The sequence below is a fragment of the Camelus dromedarius genome, chromosome 33, assembly GCF_036321535.1.
Source record: "Camelus dromedarius isolate mCamDro1 chromosome 33, mCamDro1.pat, whole genome shotgun sequence".
Taxonomy (NCBI): Eukaryota; Metazoa; Chordata; class Mammalia; order Artiodactyla; family Camelidae; genus Camelus; species Camelus dromedarius.
Window position 1 is genome coordinate 7,882,620 of NC_087468.1, and position 21,048 is coordinate 7,903,667.

The 21,048-nt window shown below is 45.9% G+C and overlaps 1 protein-coding gene across 1 annotated transcript in view; it reads right to left on the reverse strand.

Moving 5' to 3' along the window:
• Positions 1 to 21,048, reverse strand: part of SLC9A4 (solute carrier family 9 member A4) — a 40,347-nt gene extending 19,299 nt beyond the window's left edge. The window contains exons 1-3 of the mRNA XM_031441038.2: positions 20,709 to 21,048; positions 14,588 to 15,051; positions 809 to 1,068 (exon numbers count right to left, since the gene is read on the reverse strand). Coding sequence (XP_031296898.2) covers positions 809 to 1,068; positions 14,588 to 15,051; positions 20,709 to 20,964 — 980 coding nt within the window. The 5' untranslated portion in view covers positions 20,965 to 21,048. The remainder of the gene's footprint in view (positions 1 to 808; positions 1,069 to 14,587; positions 15,052 to 20,708) is intronic.

Genomic DNA, 21,048 nt, shown 5'->3' on the forward strand with positions numbered 1-21,048 from the left:
ATATCATTCCATTTCCTACAAAAGTTTAATGAGAAAATTTTTATTTAAAATCTTTTTGTTCTGGAGCTACTTAGCAAGTCTGGAGGGAAAAGAAAGGCTTTTGTCCTGTCTTAGCTGTTTGTTTACATTTAAGGTGGGAGAATGATGAGTGCCTAGACTTTACACTATGGTGTTTAATTAAAATAAGTTCTTCTATCGAATAAAATTCTGCCCAACGAGCTAAGTATGAGGATAATGTCATCAAGAAAGCAGCACATTCAGAAATAACAAGCCAAGATGAAAGGCCTCATCCCAAGACTGACCCAAGAATAAGCATTTCAAAATCATTTTCATTTGGGAAAAAAAAAAAATCTGAATTTCTATTCTCACCCCATCTGCCTAGTTTCATTCCACACTGACCAGTCCTGAAGCTGTGATGTGATCTGAGGGAATCAGCAGAAGGCAGAGCCTCGTGGCATGCTTCCCTTTAACTTTAAAATCATGCACTTTTCAAGGAGAAAAAAATAATGACTGAAGTGAGATTTTAACCTTGAGCTTCTCCCAGCTATTCACTGCCATCAGCTTTTCTGAGCATTATACACTGACCTCATAATTGCTACGCCTTCCTCAGGCAAATCACCAGAACAGAGCACACACAAAAGCTGGAGAGAACATTTGTTTGGCAAAGGACCTGAATCGGATTTCACAAAAATTCAAAAATCCTGACTTCTGCCACGTGCTAGGAGTCAGGCTTTCCCCAGATGCTGGTCCACAGGACGTGGTCCTAACTTCTCTACGGCATGACAGTTGGTCCCTGGTTGGTACTCACGCCAGGATGCCAGAGAGATACAGGGTCTCAGCAACCAAGTAGGACAAGTAGCTGAACATGAAGACGATGAGGGGTTCAATCGCCGAGATGTTCTCAGTGAAACGCGTGATGAACGCAGAAATGAATCCAAAGACGACACCGAAGAAGACCCCCCCCACCCCCACAACAACGAACCGGGCGCATCCGGCCAGAATGTCCACAGGCTCTATGTCTTCAAATTTGTGCATCTTTGTGAAGGCGATTAATATATTATATAAGACCTAGACAAAAAGAAAATGAAAAAAAAATCATGAGTTAGGAATGAGAAATATTTCACACGCAGACTCTTAACTTTGTGTCTAGTTAAATAATACGCCACAATAAAGCACGTCACAAGGAATATCAGCACGGCTGCCTAACTTTTAAATGCATTCCAAATAATTTAAATGTATTCAGTTTCGCTGAGTAGGAAGTATAATATTCACGGTTTTCAATCACTGAGCACCTACTACGTGCCGGACTCTTTACTAAGTTCTCTGTGCCATCATCAGTCGGTCTCCGCTCCAAATGCACCCTTCAACATGGGCTCCGTAATAAACGATGGAATTCCTTGATTTCTCCTTTAAAGTGAGAAGCGCCTTGCTCTGCTCTCTCGGTAGAGGGCGCTGAACGGCACTGCAGGGGGAAGGGGCTTCCTGCAACTTCCGGTGGGAGGGATGAGGGTCAGCCCTGGCGGCAGGAGTACTTCCGGTGGAGCCTGCCAGAGCCACACGTCCTGGAAGTGGTCCCTCCGCAACCTTGCAGCCTCCACCTGACTGCTAACCTGTTCACAGACCTCTTGGCACAGGAAACAAAAAGCCCCACCACGGCCCTTTGCAGCCAGGGGTCCAGCCCTCTGTGAACCCTCCCCTCTCCCCGGCCATGCAGCCGCCCCCCCCCCCCCCGGAAGGCCCTCTGCCCCCCAGGGCCATGCTGGGTCAGGGCTCCCAGGCTCCCACTGCCCAGTGCCACTGCCTGCTGGTGCCCGCTCCCCGCCTGCCCTGTGGGGGGTGGTCTGTTGTTTGCCCAGGGCCTCCTCCCGCCCCCCCCCCAAAGAGAACTCTTTTGCATAGCTCTCCAGATTCTAAGTGGCTGCCCAGTGACTACCCGGTCTGTTCCTAGGGCCTGGGAAAGTCAGCTGGGCCAGCCCTGTCCCCGGACACCAATGTGTGCTGCCAGAGAGAGGCCATAGCCATTTCAGAAGCTAAAGTGGTGCCTATAATTAAGAAGACTACACTTCCAGACACAATCAATACGACTGCACGAAAAACAGTTCTTATCTTTCAAATTATACGGCTCTGAGTGTCATTACAGTTGTGAAAGATTTTCTTTGGACTTACTTCAAATCGCAAGCATGTGTGTGTGTTTTTTACATATTGGAGGGGAAAACTCAGCCAGCGCTGAATCTCGAATATGTCCCCGGCACTAACGGAAAACGAGATAGATTTACCCTCTTCACTTAACTGGGATGTGATAAGAATATATATTTTGTCTTTGTCCCTGGTACCCGGCACAGAGTTCCTAAAAGCCTTGTAATTTCCTGAGTAATAAGAGTGTGGAGAATATCTTTTATTTGTAATGAGCCTTTTTCAGCCACAACTGAGTTTATGCTAATGGGGTGACTCTTGCCTGGGTCCCAGGTATCTTCTGGAGGTGAACTGGCTGCCCGAGGAACTCCCCACGTGATTAAAGGGTTGTAACTTTCACCCTCCACCCCCTAACCTCCAGAGAGGGGAGAGGGGCTGGAGCTTGACTTTAACAGCCAAGACCATAATCAACCATGCCTGCATGATGGAACCTCCAGAAGAGCCCTAAACAACGGGGTTCAGAACACTTCAGAACTGGGTTATAGCTCAGTAGTAGAGTGCATGCTTAGCATGTGTGAGGTCCTGGGTTCAATCCCCAGTACTTCCATTAAAGGAAAAAAACTTGCATAAAATTAATAAAAAAAAGTTTTAAAAGCACACTTCCAGGTTGGTGCTAGGAGGGTGGTGCACTCGGAGAAGGCACGGAGGCTCAGTACCTTCCCAGGTACCTCGCCATCAGCATCCCTTCCACTTGGCTGTTCCGAGTTACATTCTTTCTAATAAACTGGTAATAGAAAGCAAACTGCTCCCCTGAGTTCTGTGAGCTGTTCTAGCAAATTATCAAACTGAAGGGGGGGGTGTGGGATCCCCCCATTTTACAGCCAACCAAATTTGTTCTTTTGATAAAAACCAGTTTATTACCTTTTTCCTTTTGTTGTTTATGCCTTTCTGTCCTTTGCCTACTCCAACATTGTAAAGATTTTTTTCCTACGTTTTCTTCTGGGAGATTTCTAATTTTAGCTTTTATACTGTGGTAATTTTTGAATTTGATTTGAGTTAAGGGGTAACTTGCATCTTTTCCCACATGGCTATCCAGTTGTTTCAGCTCCACATCCTTTTCCATTGAACTGCTTTGGCCCTGTGGCCAAAAATCAATTGGCCATGTATGTGTGACTATTTCAGACTCTCTATTCTCTTCCACAGGGTCACATCTATTGTTTAATCAATATTGTAATTTTGCTTCTTTACTGTAATTTTTGTAGCATCATAGCCAGTCTTCAAATAAGTCTTCTAACTTTGTTCCTCTTTTTAAAAATTCCTTTATGTATTCTGTCATTTGGATTTCTAATCAGATTTTGGTAACAGATGGTCCATTTCTACCAAAAAAAAAAAAAAAAAAAGTCTTCTGGGATTTTACTGGGAGTTTATTGAATCTACAGATCAGTGGGGAGAAAACTGCCCTCTTAATATTGAGTTTTCTGTTAACAAACATGATATTGTTTGGGTCTTCTACAATGTTCTATAATATTCAGTGAAACAGCCTTGCTCAACTTTTTTGAACTTCTAAGCGTTTTCATTTTGACAGGACTTATAAATGGAATTTGAACATTACCTCCTGCCACCAGTATTTAAAGTTGTTTGCCACGACTGTATTAAAGTGTTCTGATTTTTGTGTGCTAGCCTTACATCCCATGACCTTGCCAAACTGACTTATTAATTCTAGTCGTTGTTTTATATATTCCTTGGGATTTTTTTTTTTTACATAAACCATCATGTTATCTACAAATAGAGACATATACACTATGTCCTTAGTGATTTTTGTCTTTATGCTTTTTTCTTCTTGCATAATAAATAGAAATGTTGAGACTGATATGTTGCTTTGATCCTGATCTAAATTTATGGTCAAATACATGGTCATTTTGATGAACATGGTGTATGAACTTGAAAGGAATGTGTACTCTGCAGTTGCTGGGCACAGTCTTCTATAACTGTCAGTTGGAACAAGGTGTTGATGGTGTTCAGATCCTCAGTGCCTTGCTGATAGCCTTGGTGGCTAAGAGGACTTCTACCCAGAGACCTCTCATTCAAGAACAGGAGTCGACAGACCCTTGAGAAGTGTGTCCGTGGACTGGGGACCATGACATAGCCTGAGTGAAACCCTCTGCCCAGTTATGCGCTGTAGCAACCACAGCTTCTGGGAGGTACAGCGAGAGTGGACCAGACGGTCTAACACTCACTCACAACCGAAGCTGACCCAGGGTGACAAGGGGAGAGCTAGGGAAACCGCAGCCTGGAGCCAGAATCAGCATTCCGTCTCCGGACCCTCCCCTGGATGTGATGTTAGCTGCACAACAGGTTCTGCCCGATCCTGTTCGTTTTACATAATCATTGAGGAAGCTACAGGGAAACCAGCTGTCAACCAGCCAGCTCTCAGGACTCCTCAAATGATCCTGAGCATGTGGTTTTCCACAGCAAAGCCCAACACAGCTGACGCACCTCTGAGAATGCAGGTAGGCGTGCTGTGGGGGGTGGGGGCGTCTCCTGAAAGCCACTGAACTGGAAACTCTCTTGGCTGTTTGGGTCCTAGGTAGCTCTCCCAAGTCAGTGATTTCTATTAATGTATTATGTAATCTCCTAGAGTTTGAAAGGGGTATAAAAAATACACACTATTATATATAAAATAGATACACAGAAAGGTCCTACTGTAGAGCACAGGGAACTATATTCAATACCTTGTAACAGCCTATAGTGCAAAACGATATGAAAAGGAATATATGTATGTATGTGTAACTGAATCACTATGCTGTACACCATAAACTAACACAACATTGCAAATCGACTATACTTCAATTAAAAGAAAATCCAGAAGAAGCAGGTCCGCAGTTGCACAGGAAGAATAATCTACAAATGAAAAGAATCAGGTCCCAGGCTCCTGGCTTGTGGCTCTGCCGAGGCGGGGAAAGGGCTCCTTGCTTCTCCAGCACTGACTCGCAGCACTGGGGGACAGAGCATGGTGCCACGGCGTTGAAGGATCTGCTTCCACATGCTTTTCTGCCATCATTCTGATCATTTCCTAAACGTTTATAAAGAGTTTGCTATTCTCCCTAAGTGTTTCTTTTCCAAATCCATTTCCGCAGCCGCTTGGCCCTGCCCCCTGATGAGGGAAGGCCCCGACGACCAGCGAGGGCTCCTTCATCCTGCGCTTGTGAGCTGGACTGAGGTCACCTCGCCTGTCCGTGGCTCACAGCACAGGCTGCTGGAAACCCAGTTCGTGGCACCCAGACTTCAATCACTCTGCATCTTCATCCAGAAGAAAATGAACCAAACCAGTGTTTCTGCATCAAATTGGAGGCATTCCGGCATTCCAGGGGACACAGGGTTGAATGTCCCCCTCCCACCCGGCCCTGCCGCTGCGCATCTCTGAATTAGAAACAGGGGCCTGAGGAACAGACTTTCCAGGCTGCTGGTTAATAAGAGCCCCCTGCACCTTAGACCCCGGACATGCAGAGGTAAAGGTGTCTCCCAGTTGGGGAAGTGTAGACTCAAATTCGCCTCCTCTGTTGGTGAACTTTTGACCCCTCCAACATCCAGGTTTGCTGGGACCAACATGGGCTGCCCTCTACCCCTCATTTCTCCAAGCTCCTCCCACTTCCCCACCCTGGTCCAAGTGCATCCCAAGCTATTGTATGTGTTGCAGCCCCTCCACACACACACACACCACAGGCCCCCACAGCCAGCACCATCTCTCACCACCACGGTGACTGTGGGCTGAGCAGAAGCTCACCAAGCAGGCCTCAGGTGCTTTGATGGGAGCCAGGTCTGAAAAGGAAAATGCCTGGGTCCCGGCTGAGTGGTCACCAGACACCTGCCCTGCCGCCTGGGTCAGAAGCAGCCCTGGGGGAGACGGCACAGCTCAGGTCCACGTGCTGAGTCCTGGCAGCGGGTGACGCTCGCTGCCCAGGCGCCTAAAGCCGCCCAGCCACGGCCGCGTGGCCCTGTCTGTCTCAGGTTGAGGCCGGATCCCCATTTCCAGGGGGACAGACACCAAGCAGCTTGACTTTCTTGTGTGGAACCTCCTCTGGGGCCCGGGAAGGGCACCGGGACCCTGATTCCTCACCTCCTAGGGGCCCAGTGTCCCCATGTCTCATACCCACCCCTCCTCAAAAGCACCCCTCTGAGGTCAGACTACTTGTTCCCATCTTACACGTGAGGAAACTGAGGCACAAAAGGATAGAGTCACATGCTCGAGATCACACACCCTGTCAGATTCACGCCCCCTCCTACACTGAGCTCCCCACATCCATGGCCAGAGGAGACCGTGTACCTGGAAAGGCACCTCTCACCTCCTACCCTAGGAATCTGCAAAAAAATGTGACTAAGGAGATAAAAAGAGGACAAGACCACGATGCCTTCCTCTCCTCCCTGAAGAGTCTGTCCAGGTCAGTGCACAGCCCTTCTCACGGAAAAGCTGAGACCGCCAAGTCCAGACAGTTGGGCAACATGATGCAGCATCACTCAGGGTGCGGGGGGCGGGGGAGGCCTGTGGCTCCGAAGTGCTCAGGGAGGTGATTTCTATTAATAACTCCCTGACTCTGACAACAGTTCCGATGTGTGCGCTTTTCTCTCACACCACCAAGTAATGAACTCAATTCTGACACCACCTACTTGGAGGTAGTCAGGTGCCACAGGGGGAGGGCTCAGCCCCACAGACAGCTCCCTGCCCCCATTTCAGATGCCAGCTGCAAGTCCAGGCTGTCATCGGTGCTTCTGACCCACCAGCTACAGATCAGGCTCCAACCGCCCCCTCCTTGGGTTCCATGAATTTGTGAGAAGAGCTCACAGAACTCAGAGATACATTTCACTTGCCAGATTACCGGTTTACTGTAAAAGGGAAGAGGCAGGTGGAAGAGAAGGGTGGGTTGAGGCTAGGAGCGCCCAGGCCAGCAGAGGACAGCTTTTCACTGTGTCTGTTGGATACTGAGCTGCAGAGGATAAATTACACTCAATACATGACTGCTCTGACAGTCTGTGTTCTCATAATAAAAATAACCATGAAAAACCTTCAGCCCTGGAGGTCTGGTAATTCACTGGAGAGGTTCAAAGGACCAAGGATGAGCCAGTACAGAGATGAGACCAAAAATGGTCGCTTGCCTTCTGTTCCACAAGGATGAGGCCACCGGCCACCGCAGTCGCTGACCTTCAGCACACCCTGAACGGGGCTCAGGGCGGAGATCAGGAAACAGGCGCTCTGGGCTCAGGGAAAACTGACATATTAGAGGCAGCAAAGGCCTGCAGATAGTCTGGTATTTTCTGGAGGAGATTTTATGAGCCCAGTTTCTTGCACTTCTCATACGTAGAAGAGCACTAAAATCATTCAGGGAGACACCTGCTCCTTGCAACGAGCAGCAACCTTCTGCCAAAATGCGTGCGTGACTGCACGTGCCCCCTTCACCAAAGTCTCATACACGCTGGCCTCCCCCAGCCCTCCTCGGAGCAGCTCCTCGGAGCTCCCTGAGACACTGTCTCCCAGGCTGTGGTCCTCAGTTTGCCCCAAATAAAACAACTCACAGCTCTCATCTTGTGCATTTTTTCAGTTGACAGACATCTGGGGTTGGGGTGGTTCTCTCCCTTAACCCCTAGCCACTGTTCTTTCCAAACTGGGGACAATGATCCCTGCCGCCTGGGGTTGTTATAAAGCTCGAGGAAGGAAAAGTACATGAAATGTCACCAGTGTGACTGGTCCAAGGTTTATGCTTAGAAACTTCCATGTGCCTCCCTCCACCTCTCTCTCACCCACTGCGTACCTAGGGGACGGACTACAGTGGCAGCAAGAACTCAAACCAAGACATCACTAGAGGAAGGAGAGAAAACTGGAGAAAAATAAAGTGGGGGGAGGGGGTGAAGGGACAGTATGGAGGAGAAGTTAGGAGCAGAGGCACCGGGAGCCAGGCCGCCTGGGCTCAACTCTCAGCCCTGGCCTTCTGGACCTCTCAGAGGAGCTGGAGGAGGGGAGATGTTCGGAGGGAGACGGGAGGTGATAGAGACCTTGGTGCCATTGCCTTGTTCCTTATTCAGCAAACTGATGCAGGAAAATCAGGGAGGAATACAAATATAAGAACCAATTGCCTACAATAAATGAAGCTGTGCCAGATTTAAAACCAACTGCCTGTTAAAAGGGAGCCAACCAGAACGCATGTCCATAAGTTGGTCTGATACAGGACAATAGCCTGCATGCATGAACTGCTCACTGCATCTGAGCACGCACTGTACTAAAGGCTTGACCCCAGGAGCTAAGTAACAGCCTCCTCCCAGTCTTCCAGGAGCAAAGCACAGAGACCACCAGCATCTTTCCTGGAGCCACACAGTGAACTCAGCCAAACAAGGCAACTCTGTTTTGGAGAAAAAGCCCTGGATTCACTTTTAATTAGACATGAGTTCAGTCTCTTTATTGATAATATACGGGTTCTCCCCTGTCCTGCCCAGCGCCGTGAGCTGAAAATTCAAATGGCAAGAATAAAAGACAAGAGGTTGGGAAGAGACAGAACTGTGCACCCACGTCCAGCCCATCATGGCCAGCGGGATGCCCTGTTCAATTTATTTCACTTCCCTTGCTGATTTGCTTCATCTGTGAGATGTGGTTATGAATTCATGCCTCACGGTAAAATCTAAGGATTTAATAAAATAGTCAAGGTAAAAGTGACCCCATGCAGGTCCTGGCTATGGTGGCTGCATCCTTTTTCCTGCTGTGATGTTGCCACGAGATTCAACTGGGGGTGCTCGTAATTATTTTAAAGCTATAAAAGTTTTGCCTCTGGTCCCTTCCCTCACCACCAAGGAAGTTTTCATGATTAGAGTCATACCCCAAAATATTCAGCAAGAGGGAGAAATAAGTGGACAACAGCCCTGGGGGATCGTGTCCATCACTCTTTCGGCAGTTCTAGAACATCTCCTCTTTAGCGAGAGGCAGCCCTTTCGTGGATAAGGATCTGCAGAGTTGTCACATGTAACCCACAAATCACAGGTCTCTCTCTAGATGACTCAGACTTTCTGCTGAAAAAGCACGCTTGTGACTGCCCCCGGCAAGGCTCCCTCCTCAATGAGAGGGTGAGTTCAAGGCCCTTGGCTCAAAATACAACTGGACTGCATTAAATACCAGTTGCTCTCAAACTGCCTTCTAAATCCGGCCCCGAGCTTCTCCGGTTTCACGCAGGGACACAGAAGCGCCCCAGCGCACACTTAATATCACTGTGCTGTGGGTGACCACAGAGTGACCCAGGGTGACGTGTGGGCAGCTCCCCCCGGAGCCAACACAACAGCAGCTTCGCCTCGTGGGGGCCACGGCCGTGCCCTCATCAGACACTCTGGTCAGCCAAAAATGGTCATTTTATTTTCAAATGATCATGAAAAAAAAAAAGTCCAAGTGGAAACAATTAAACTTGGGGAAAGGCAAACAGATGTTGTTAACAAAGAAACTCCAACCAGAAACCAAACTGTGACGGGCTCTCGATGTAAAATCTAGAGACAATTCAGGCTGAAGTCAGAGTTTCAAGTTGAGGGCCGGCACCAGAGGGGCAGCAGAGGCAAATGCTTTCACCGGCAATTGATAAAGACGAAGTCTCGGCGAGAACTTCTGCAGGTTGTCTCAAGAAATAGTGTGTTTGGTGGAAATTAAATAACATGGCATTTAGAAAGTCATTTCTAAGCCTCTCTAATGATTTAGGAAGGGAAGGTGGGATCACTGCCTCACAATGGCCTTGATGTTATCACAGAAAAGCACCTTCAAGAGCATTGCTATCAGAGGGTTGCAGTAAGCAGGGACCCCAAAAAATGTAGATGGGAGTGAAAGGAGATTGTCCCCAGAGATGTACAGTGAGACGGAAGCATCTCAGAGGGGCCCCCTTGGGAGATGGGATCGGTTCCCAGCCAAGGACACTTACTCCATTGTAACAAAACCGAAAAACACTGACAGCATCTAAAGAAAGAATGCATGGCAGCAAGGAGACCTCGGAGGTGACCCAGCCCAGTCTGAGGAGAGGGGTGCAGCCCTTGCTCTGGACGTATCATTGTTTTACACCAGAATATGTCAGCTTCTCACCGCCTACAGGTAATGAACGTCAGCCCTTGTCGGAAGTACTCGTTAAAACTACAGATTCCCAGGCTCCGTCCCCGGGGACCGTGGGTCGGGAGCTCTGGGACAGGGTTTGGGCATCCGAAGTCTCGTCAAGCCCACCTGGGTGATTCTGAGGCACATGGCTTGAGGGCCACACGCTGAGGAATGAGATGTCTGGATCAAATGGCCATCCGGAGTCCAGGCTCCCCTGACAACTTGCAGACAGTGTGGCTTTTTGTGATGCTGGACCAGCAGGAAAGAATGTGCAGGCCTGATGAGTGCAGCATCTTGCCCAACAGTTAGAGTTTCTCATTATGAATAAATAAATGGCTTACTGACTCCAAGTGTGGGTCTCCTTCGCTTAGCGAATCCACTTGGGTTATCTTGGTTTAACTGGTCAAGACCCTTTTCCCCACCTGACCCCTGGACCATCTATTTTCACGTGAAGTCCTCACGATAAAATATCATGTGCCAGATGAATTAAATAAATTTTATTTAAGAGTGAAATAATAATTTAGTTATTACTCTAATTCTTAAGTTATTATTTAAGACTTAAATTCTAAATAATTTATTTAAGAAATGAATAAAATTTAAATAATTTTTATGTAAGAACAGAAATAGCTGTGAGTTCCTCGGGGAGGCACACTCTCTGGAAGCAAAACAGAAAACCCAGAGGCAATAAAAGAGTTAGTAGGCTTGACTACATAAACATTTAAAACTTTTATAAGATAGAAGATACCATGACTTCAAAAAAATTAAGTGACAGAATAGGAGAAAGTATTTGCTTTTTATTTTTATTTTTTTATTTTAATAGAGGGACTGGGGATTGAACCCAGGACCTCCTGCTCTACCACTGAACTCTTACCCCTCCTCCTGAAAATATTTCCTTTTAATGCAACATTCAAAAGTTTAAATTGTAGATAATTTAATGTGTTCCTATAAGTTAATTAAAAAAGAAAAAAAACAGCAAGTGGTCTCAATGAAAAATGACCAAGAAGCAATATTTGCATAGAATACTTGGGACATACTTAGACAAAGATCATCCGTTGTTTGTATAAAATTCAAATTTAACGGGTTTGCTGTATTTTTTTTTTTTTTGGAAGTCTGGCAACCCTGAAAAGGCATGAACTTCCGATTTACAGCATAAGAAACACTAATCGTCCACAATTGTTGAAAAGGTGCTTAATATCATCGTGCAAATGACAACAAACATGTGTAATCCTTTTCTGCTCATCAGAAAGGAAAACATTAAGAAAGCAATGTCCCTTGTTGACAATAATACAAGGAACTATGCACTGTGTAAGGAAAGTAAGCCCACAAGATTTCCGAAAAATCATGGCAGCTGTGTATGTAAAAAGTAAAATTAAGATTCAGTATTTTATTTGGTACAACTGGGCTGGTTCTGAATGACCTACCTGCAAGTTCCCCTCCCCAATCTGACCCCACAGTAAGGTCCCCCAGCTAAATAACTCTCCTTCTTTATCAAGGGACCAGGCACAGTATTTGCATGTCCCTGAGTGTTGGGGATCAGTCCCCTGCCAGCCAATGGGATTATTCAAAATAAGTCAATCACATCATCCCGTAGGAGCCAGGAGGTACCCTATCCTTTCACTCCTTCCTCCTGCTCTGTTCTGGAGTACAGCACCCATGTGGCCCTGCCAGGTGGGCGGGGTCCTCCTCTCCAAGGGCTGTGAGTATAAGTGACTAACAATACACTGTTACTCATGTTCTCTGTTTAGTGTCAGTGTCACTGCATAACTCTTGCGTGTGAATCCCACCATCAGCTGAATGAACAGGAGCTGTATAATAGACTTGCCATGTGGCCCAGGAATCCCGCTCCTGGGCGTATATCCAGAAGGAACCCTAATTCAAAAAGACACCTGCATCCCAATGTTCATAGAAGCACTATCTACAATAGCCAAGACATGGAAACAGCCTAAATGTCCATCAACAGATGACTGGATAAAGAAGCTGTGGTATATGTATACAATGGAATACTATTCAGCCATAAAAACTGACAACATAATGCCATTTGCAGCAACATGGATGTTGCTGGAGAATGTCATTGTAAGTGAAGTAAGCCAGAAAGAGAAAGAAAAATACCATATGAGATCACTCATATATGGAATCTAAAAAAAAAAAAAAAAAAAAAAAAAAAAACACACACACACAAAAGCATAAATGCAAAACGGAAACAAACTCATAGACATAGAATTCAAACTTGTGGTTGCCAGGGGGATGGGGGTGGGAAGGGGCAGACTGGGATTTCAAAATGTAGAATAGATAAACAAGATTGTACTATGTAGCACAGGGAAGTATATACAGGATCTTGTGGTGGCTCACAGCAAAAGAGAATGTGACAACGAATGTATGTATGTTCATGTATAACTGAAAAATTGTGCTCTACACTGGAATTTGACACAACATTGTAAAATGACTATAATGCAATAAAAAATGTTTAAAAAAAAGTATCACAACAGATCAACTGAAGTAACATGTAAGAATATAGCAATCTCTTTTAAGCCACACATTTGAAAGAATGGCAAAAATATAAAACAATGTTGCTCTTTTCACTAATCTTTTGCTTTGAAAAATATATTTTCATAAATTATGCTGTTTATGTTAACATGTAATGGGTTTAAGTATATTAACATTTTTTAAATTTCTTTTTTAATTTCTAATATGGTAAATATCAGTAGGTATAATCTACATAAATAAAAATTCCTTATGATTTTCAAAAAAAAAAAAGGAAAGAACATAAATACAAAACAGAAACAGACTCATAGACGTAGAATACAAACTTGTACTTGCCAAAGGGGAGGGGAGTGGGAAGGGATAGACTGGGACTTCAAAATTTGTAGTAACTGACAGGCATATGTAGAATAGATAAACCAGATTATACTGTAGAGCACAGGGAAATATATATACGATCTTGTAGTAACTCACAGTGAAAAAAAAATGTGACAATGAATATATGTATGTTCATGTATAACTGAAAAATTGTGGTCTACGGTGGAATTTGACACAACATTGTAGAATGACTATAACTCAATAAAAAAAGTTTTAACATAATAAATAAATAAATAAATAAATAAATAAATAAATAAATAAATAAATAAGTAAACAACAAAATAAAATAAAAATAAAAAAATAAAACAGCAGCCTCTCTCCAGTGTTTAAGGGTGCCCACTTTTTAACCCAGAAATCTCACTTCCAAGAATCTATCCGATAAAAATACTCACACATGCAAAAACAGACGTATGCCGAACCAAGAATACTCATTGCAACATTGTTTTTTTAAAATAAAAAATCGGCAACGACCTAAATATCCACCCACCATGAAATGGTGCAATAAATCACCATAAACCTAACCTACGGAGTCCTCCGTAGCAGTGGAAGTGTTCCAAGGTATTACATCTAAGCCGCACACGTGATGTAAGCCCACCCCGTTTACGTAGAAGCTGATACGTCCGCATCCGGGTATGTAAATATGTGGGTCCAGGATGCAGACCCGGCAGCCTCTCGCGTGGAGGGTGAGGAAAGTGTCGGAGGCTTCCGTGTTTTATGCTGTATGATTCTGTACTGTTTGAGTCTTTTATACTGAGAAGGCATTCTAGTATTACTTAACGTGATGTGATATAAAGGTAAAAATGAGAAGTATATCAAAGCATATATAATATCGCATAGAATAACCCCCGGGGAAGCCTTGAAGTCATACAATGAAACCCAGCAACCCAACAGCCAGCCTGGAAGAGCCCAGCACCTCCAGACAAAGACACCTTCTGGGCCTTAATGCTGTGCACAGATCTGGCCTGGAAATCCTTCTCTGCTTCTCTCGGGAAGGACAGCCAAGCCACAGTGCCCCCCATCACACTCTCCATGTGAGTCGTGCACCTGAGACCGGTGCAGGAGCCCACGCATTTTTGCATATCCTCCGTCATCTCTCTCCCTAAGCCTCTTTTAACTGCACCATCTAAAGCAGCATTAAAAGTTAAAAAAAAAAAAAAAAAAAGTATATAAGGGAATGAGGATGAGGTCTGGTGACAGGAAATAAAAACACTGCTTGTCGTAGTGTGAGAATGCAGAAGAGCCTCGAGGAACGGTTTCTGCGGGCTGAGTGCAAAACCGTGTTAACGAGAGAAACACACGTTCTCGCTCCTTTTTCTCTCCTTGAAGAAGTTGGCGGATGGCACGCGGTGCTGAGCGGTCGTGGGCACCGCGCAGACCCAGAGAGGAGGATCAGGCGGCCCTGGCCGGCTCCGTCCCGCTGGGCCCCGGCCCCACTCCCCAGTTCCCGGGGCCCCCCACGGCCCCCCGCGACCGCAGCCCCGGGCGTGGCCTCACCACACTGATGCCGTCGTTGAGCAGGGCCTCCCCGAAGATCATCATGTACAGCGGCTCGTTCACGCGCGCCTCCTCCAGCACGGCCAGCACGGCCACCGGGTCCACGGCCGAGACCAGGCTCCCGAACAGCAGGCTCTGCAGCAAAGTGACGTCGCCCAGGCCGAAGGCCGGCACCCGGCAGACCAGGTGCAGCGACAGGCCGACGCCGAAGGCGCTGATCAGGGCCCCCAGCCCCGACCACCACAGGATGGAGCCGACGTTCTCGAAGAAGGGCCGCGTGGGCATGAAGTAGCCGCCCTCCAGGACGATGGGCGGCAGCAGGTACAGGAAGTAGATGCTCGAGTCCATGACTGGCGGCGACTTGTGGTCGGTGCCGAAGATGATGGCGCCCACCAGCGCCCCCACCGCGATGAGCAGGCAGCTCTCGGGCACGAGGCCGGGCAGCCTGGGGTGCAGGTGGAAGCCTGCGGAGAGCACGAGCCGCGGTTACAGGTGGGCGGGGAGCACGCCCTTCCCACCCCCGCGTCCTCCTGCACCGGGGGCCGGGGCCCTTCCCAGACTCAGCGTCTTCCTGTACCAGGGGCCGCAGGAGTGCCGGGCGCTGGACAAGGTCAGGTGCTTCACCTTCCCTGTGCGAGGTCCGGAATCGGCCTCAGTCCCCCGCACCCTCTGCTCCCTCCTTCCTCCTTTCCCCATCCCAAGGGGCATGAGAGAGTGGAACACTTCTCTCTCTCTCTTTTTTTTTAAATTAAACTATACATTGTAATTGACTGTACTTCAATAAAAATTTTTAAACTAAAAACGTATATAGTTGGTTTACAATGTGGTGTTAATTTCTGGTGTACAGCATAGTGATTCAGTTATATATATATATTTTTTCCTTTTCATATTCTTTTTCATTATAGGCTATAACAAGATACTGAGTATAGTTTCTGTGCTGTACAGTAGGTCCTTGTTGTTCATCTATTTTATATATAGTAGTTTGTATCTGCAAATCCCAAGCTCCCAATTTATCCCTCTCCACCCCCTTTCTCCTTGGTAATCATTAAGTTTGTTCGCTGTCTATGAGTCTGTCTCTGTTTTGTAAATAAGTTCATTTGTGTTATTTTTTTAGATTCCACATACAAGTGCTATCACATGGTATTTTTCTTTCTCTTTCTGGCTTACTTCACTTAGAATGATGATCTCCAGGTCCATCCACGTTGCTGCAAATGGCATTTTATTCTTTTTTATGGCCAACTAGTATTCCATTATATAAATATACCACAACTTCTTTATCCAGTCATCTGTCAATGGGCATGTAGGTTGTTTCCATGTCTTGGCTATTGTAAATAGTGCTGCTGTGAGCATTGGGTGGGTGGTGTCTTTTCAAATTAGAGTGCCCTCTGGATACATGCCCAGGAGTGGGATTGGGTCATATGGTAAGTCTATTTTCAGTTTTTTTAAGGAATCTCCATACTGTTTTCCATAGTGGCTGCACCAAACCACCATTTGAGTGTCGAACGCTCCTGCTCTCATGCAGAACCCACTTTTGAAGCTTCTGCAGAGTCGATCCCAGCCACCTACACCCCAGCTTGTTCCAAACTTGCCTGACCTCACTGCCTTATTCACCAAACAAATACATAAATAGGAAAAGTCTTCATTTTTCTCCCTTTATTAAACAATGACACTGCCACGCAGTCAACCACTTATGAGGAAATCAAGTCACGTTCTCAGGACTCCCCCTTCATCACCTTTGCCCCTTCATGCTATCAGCAACCCATTGCATCAGTTAGCCTTCCATCAGCTGCCCGGAAAGCCTGCCTCCTCCTCTCCGCTCCCAGCCACTGCTTTTACTGAGTGCTTCCCCATTTCTCCTCCTGCTTCCTGCATTGTCCTCCCGATCTCCCAGCTCCCTCCTACCTCCCAGTCCATCCCATGCTGCCCATGCTGCCAGAGGACTCTTCTGCAACCCCTGCATCTGACAGTCTCGTTCCCCACCTAAGACTCTGAAGGCTCCCAGCATCTTACAGAATTTAAACCAAGATTATTTGTGAAGCATCCCTGTGCCAAGACCAACCCACTGAAAGCTCTGTGAGGTGTCGGACTGAACATTTTCTACAACTCCAACTGTTGGCCAAATTTTAAGAAAGAAGACATTAACAAATAAGGAAATAAAATATAATGTTTCCGTATACAATGAAATGCGTATTGAATATATTAAGGAACATGACAAGGGATCCAGGCACAGCAGACCCCCTGAGGGGTTTCCCTGAGTCCAGATCCCACACACCCTGCACTGTCTTCTTACGTCTTACATCACAGCCAACCTCATGCCTTTTCACCCTGAAGTCCTCCTTTTTCATCTCTAGGTACCGTTGTTGCTGCCTGGGTCGTCCTTTTGTTCAACCTGTTTGGTGGTACTCAGTCCTTGAGGTTGAGCTTTTCCCCACCTCTTCCCAAGGGAATAATGTATCCTCCTCTGAATTATTAGAACACTTCCTCTGTGCCTGTCTAACAACAGTGGTCCCTTTCTACCATTTGTAGTCTGCGACTTTTCTTCCCTAAGAATATCTAATCTCCTCAAACTCAGGCAGAATGGCGCATATCTTTACATCTCCCCAAGGATGATGGCGTCTTGTCCATAAGCTTGTCTACTTGCCGAAAGAATCTAAAAGTATATAAATGAATGAATGAACAGGTCTGATGTTCATCAGAGAAGCTGTTGCATGAGAAGGAGATGCCGAACAGGTTGGTGGAGGACGGCTGGGCCTTCCACAGTCGGACAACAGAGGTGAAGATGTCTTAGGTGGGGAGACCTCCAGGAGAAAGAGGGGAGAGCCAAGAATGGCCCAGCAAGATATTTGTGACATTCGCTAAGTTGCCCATTTGGCTGGAGTAAATTTGAACTGGGAAGAGTATTGGGAGAAGAGTTGCAAGATGCTTTTCAGCCAAACCATGGAGTGCCTGAAAGTCAAGGTTAAAGTCTAGTCTAGTCTATTGTCTTGGGGGGCCATTGAATGTCTCCTTAGGAACTTTTAGGTTCAGCCATCCAAAGAGCACGTGGGTTTCCCTGACCAAAGCTTTGAACTTCCCCACCCCCGGGCTAATACAATAGTGTAACTGGTACCAAGAAATGTTGTTCCAAACCGCATGCCCAGCCCAATGGCTTCACAACCAGCTTTAGGCTTCCTTCTGGAGTCCTGCGCTCCCCTCCTCCTGAGGACAACTTCCTCCTCCTCCTCTTCTTCCTCTTCCTCTTCCTTCAGCTAGTGCTGATTTTAACATTTAACTTTTTGAATATGCAAAGTAGGCGAAGAGCCCAGAGTGTGATTTTCTCAGGCCCCGCGTCTACCTGGTCTGGTCCTGCTTCCAGGAACCGAGCTTCCTGAAATGAATCCAGCGTCACCTGCCTTAGGCTGAGTGGCGCTGACGCCCGGGTAGCAGGAAGAGCCTTCACCCTGTAAGCCGGGCCCTTGAAGGGAAGCACGATGTGAATTTCACATTTCACAATTCCTCCGCTCCCCTTTCAGGAGGGACAGCAGAGTTAGTCTCTTTGAGATTTCACAGTTCTAGTGCCTGGAACTTAAATGGCCACGAATAACAAAGTCCTGCGTGAAACTCAAAGATGGCCCTACAGTTCCGTTCTGCCCAAAGATTCAAGAATCGTCTTTCTATGATGTTCTCAGAGTGGGAACTGAACTGCAAGATAAACCACAAATCCTTCGTGTTTTCTTTGTTCTGTAATACTGTTCTTTGGTAACACACATAGTTGGGTGTTTGAAAAGGACTGGAGAGAGCTGTGCTGTTTTTCTGTCGAAGTACCTACTGGGTAGTTTCAGATTTACTCATCTTCCCCCTTCAGGCCAGGGACCACAGTCAACCCCACATACTGCATGGATGCTCAATAAATGTGTCTTGATAGAATGACTGAATAAAAGAACAAATGATGTGGAAGGGTACAGCTCAGTGGTAGAGCATATATATAGCATGCACAAGGTCCTGGGTTCAATCCCCAGTACCTCCACTAAGAAAAAAAAATTAAAAATTTTTTTATATAAAAATTCATTCTAAAAAAAAGAATGAATGATAATACTAATGATTATTAATTCTATTTTGACTCAAAATATATGATAAAAAATCTAAAAAATCTACATGATACCTTAAGTGTTAAAGTTTTATGTGATTAGCATTAGCATTATTATAATTACTATTATTATTATTTGCCCCAGGTGAATGAGGTACCATATATAAAACTACAAGCCCAGTACTTGGCACATGGTATACATAAATATGACCTTCATTTCACATACAATATAAAAATAACCTAAATTCTTAAAGACTAGCAAATAGGAAATTGTACTTGAATCAGCGTGATCCCACTGAAAACCTACTTCAGTTTTCTTTTTTTAACGTATGTTGAATTGCATCAACAGGAAAATCAAGGACATTTAATTAGCAGTCCTATGAGCAACAGTGTCCTCACAGGAGTTCTGAGCCTGTGGATATAGTGAGTCTGGGGACATATACCTCTAAAGAACAATCCGAGTCCTATGCTAATATAAAACCAAGCAAGATATGTCCTTTCTGTATTGAGATGTTTACTGACACAGAATGGAAGCCTCTTTCCCATTCGAAAATCCTTGTTTGCACCAAAGAGAGATCTCAGAAATCATTTCACAGGTGAACATACTGAGATTTAGAAAGACAGAGCGACTAGCCGGTCAGTGGCAGATCTAATTTTCTGACTCCAGACCCACTTCACCCATTATTGTGAAAAGGAAAAGAGAAGTGGGTGGGACCAGTGTCTCTGGCATTTTTACAAAGGAAAACTCTAGACCCACATAAGATCACTTGGGATGTTCTCAGCATCCATGTGGTTGCCTGAAAGATGTTAGACCCCTAGCTCTGTACGAAGAATAGTGTCCCTTCGAAAAGCCATTTTCACTTGAGCATTTCTTAGAAAGAATGTAAAACCCTCTTAGAAATAACATGAGACTAAATAATGTCATTTAGTCATTTGACAAACTCATGAGAGTCCTTCAGGCTAACGATTTCATTCTATCTTCACACCTGACTAGCTCTAAATGAACAGCAGTCAGGAAGGGCACCCAGTGAACTTGCCAGCGCCCCCAACATCCCCAGGGAGGGAGTTAGGTGAGGAGACAGAGCCCGCCACCCTGATGCCAAGGACTTAAGTGCCTGATCTCATGACTCAATCCACATCTTGCAGCCATTCTGAAGGAAAATATAAATCAGTATCAACTCGTTTCACAGGTTCAACCTCAGTGAGGCAACCTATCCACTCAAATAACAAAGTTCACGACCGAGGCCCAAGGGGATGCTCTGTTTGACAGGTGAGACAGTGGTAGCAGTTTCTGGAATAGCTGGTTTCAAGGATACGAGAGGGTGAAGTTGAAGAGTAAATGGTCACAGAGTGGAAACCATCACATGGCTTTTGGGCACAAAGAACCCTGGTTAGAATTTAACCCATTAACTTGAATCCACTTTATGTCACAAAGGAAACCAGAGGAACTCCACGAGCTGCATTTGGCGGGTGTAAACCAAGACTGTATGGACAGATCCCATCTCATATGCTCCCGTATCCCATCACGGAGTGATATGAGTTGCCCGTGGTTGTCTTGTTTCTTGCTTTCGGCTAATTTGCAAGGAGCACGTGCCATTTTTAAAGAATCAACAATAGAGGTCTTTGATGGAGCCTGTAGCTCCATGGCCAAGAATGAAGGAAGCACATTTTACAGAAGAATCATTATGTGGGTCCTGAAATTTCCAGTGGGCATCATTCCAAGGTCTATATGTTTGGCTCTACATTTCTTAAAGCGTAGAGCTCAAGATTTTTACATGCCAAATAATGTCACATGGTTGTCACCCTGAAATGAGAGGAAATCAAAGTAACCCAGAGCCCAGAGTTAGGCTCTTAAATTTCAAAGCACAATTCTGAAGCATTAAGTGCCTTGAGAAAAATCGGTCTGGACTTTCCCTTGACTCAAGGAGACAGCATTTTTGATGTAAGAGCAGTCACGGTTAAATCCACCAAGCCCACCCCCTAAAAGGCATTTACACACACATTGTCTCAGGTGGGAAACAACTCCACAAACCAGGTGGGTGTTTGGGGCCTTACCTATTTTTGCAAGGGATGCTAGAAGTATCCAGAGGGTGACCTCATAAGGAATTTGCACGTAGTCATAATCCAGAGAGAAAACAGAGATCGTCTCAGCTGGCTCAAAGCTGGCAGCAGCAAACCGCACATTCAGGTCATGCTGGGCAGAGGAATTTGTGGATTCGTTCAAATCAGAGGATGCTCTGGAACACTTAAGGGCCACCAGCAAGAGCAACCAATTCCAGGGCCTGAAAGGCACACGCAGCTGAAAACCCATGCTGTGGGCTTCTCCTCCCCTGTGCACCTGCGAGTGCCTCCCTTCTGAAGTGAGGAGGGTTCCCAGGGAGCGGTGACGCCCACC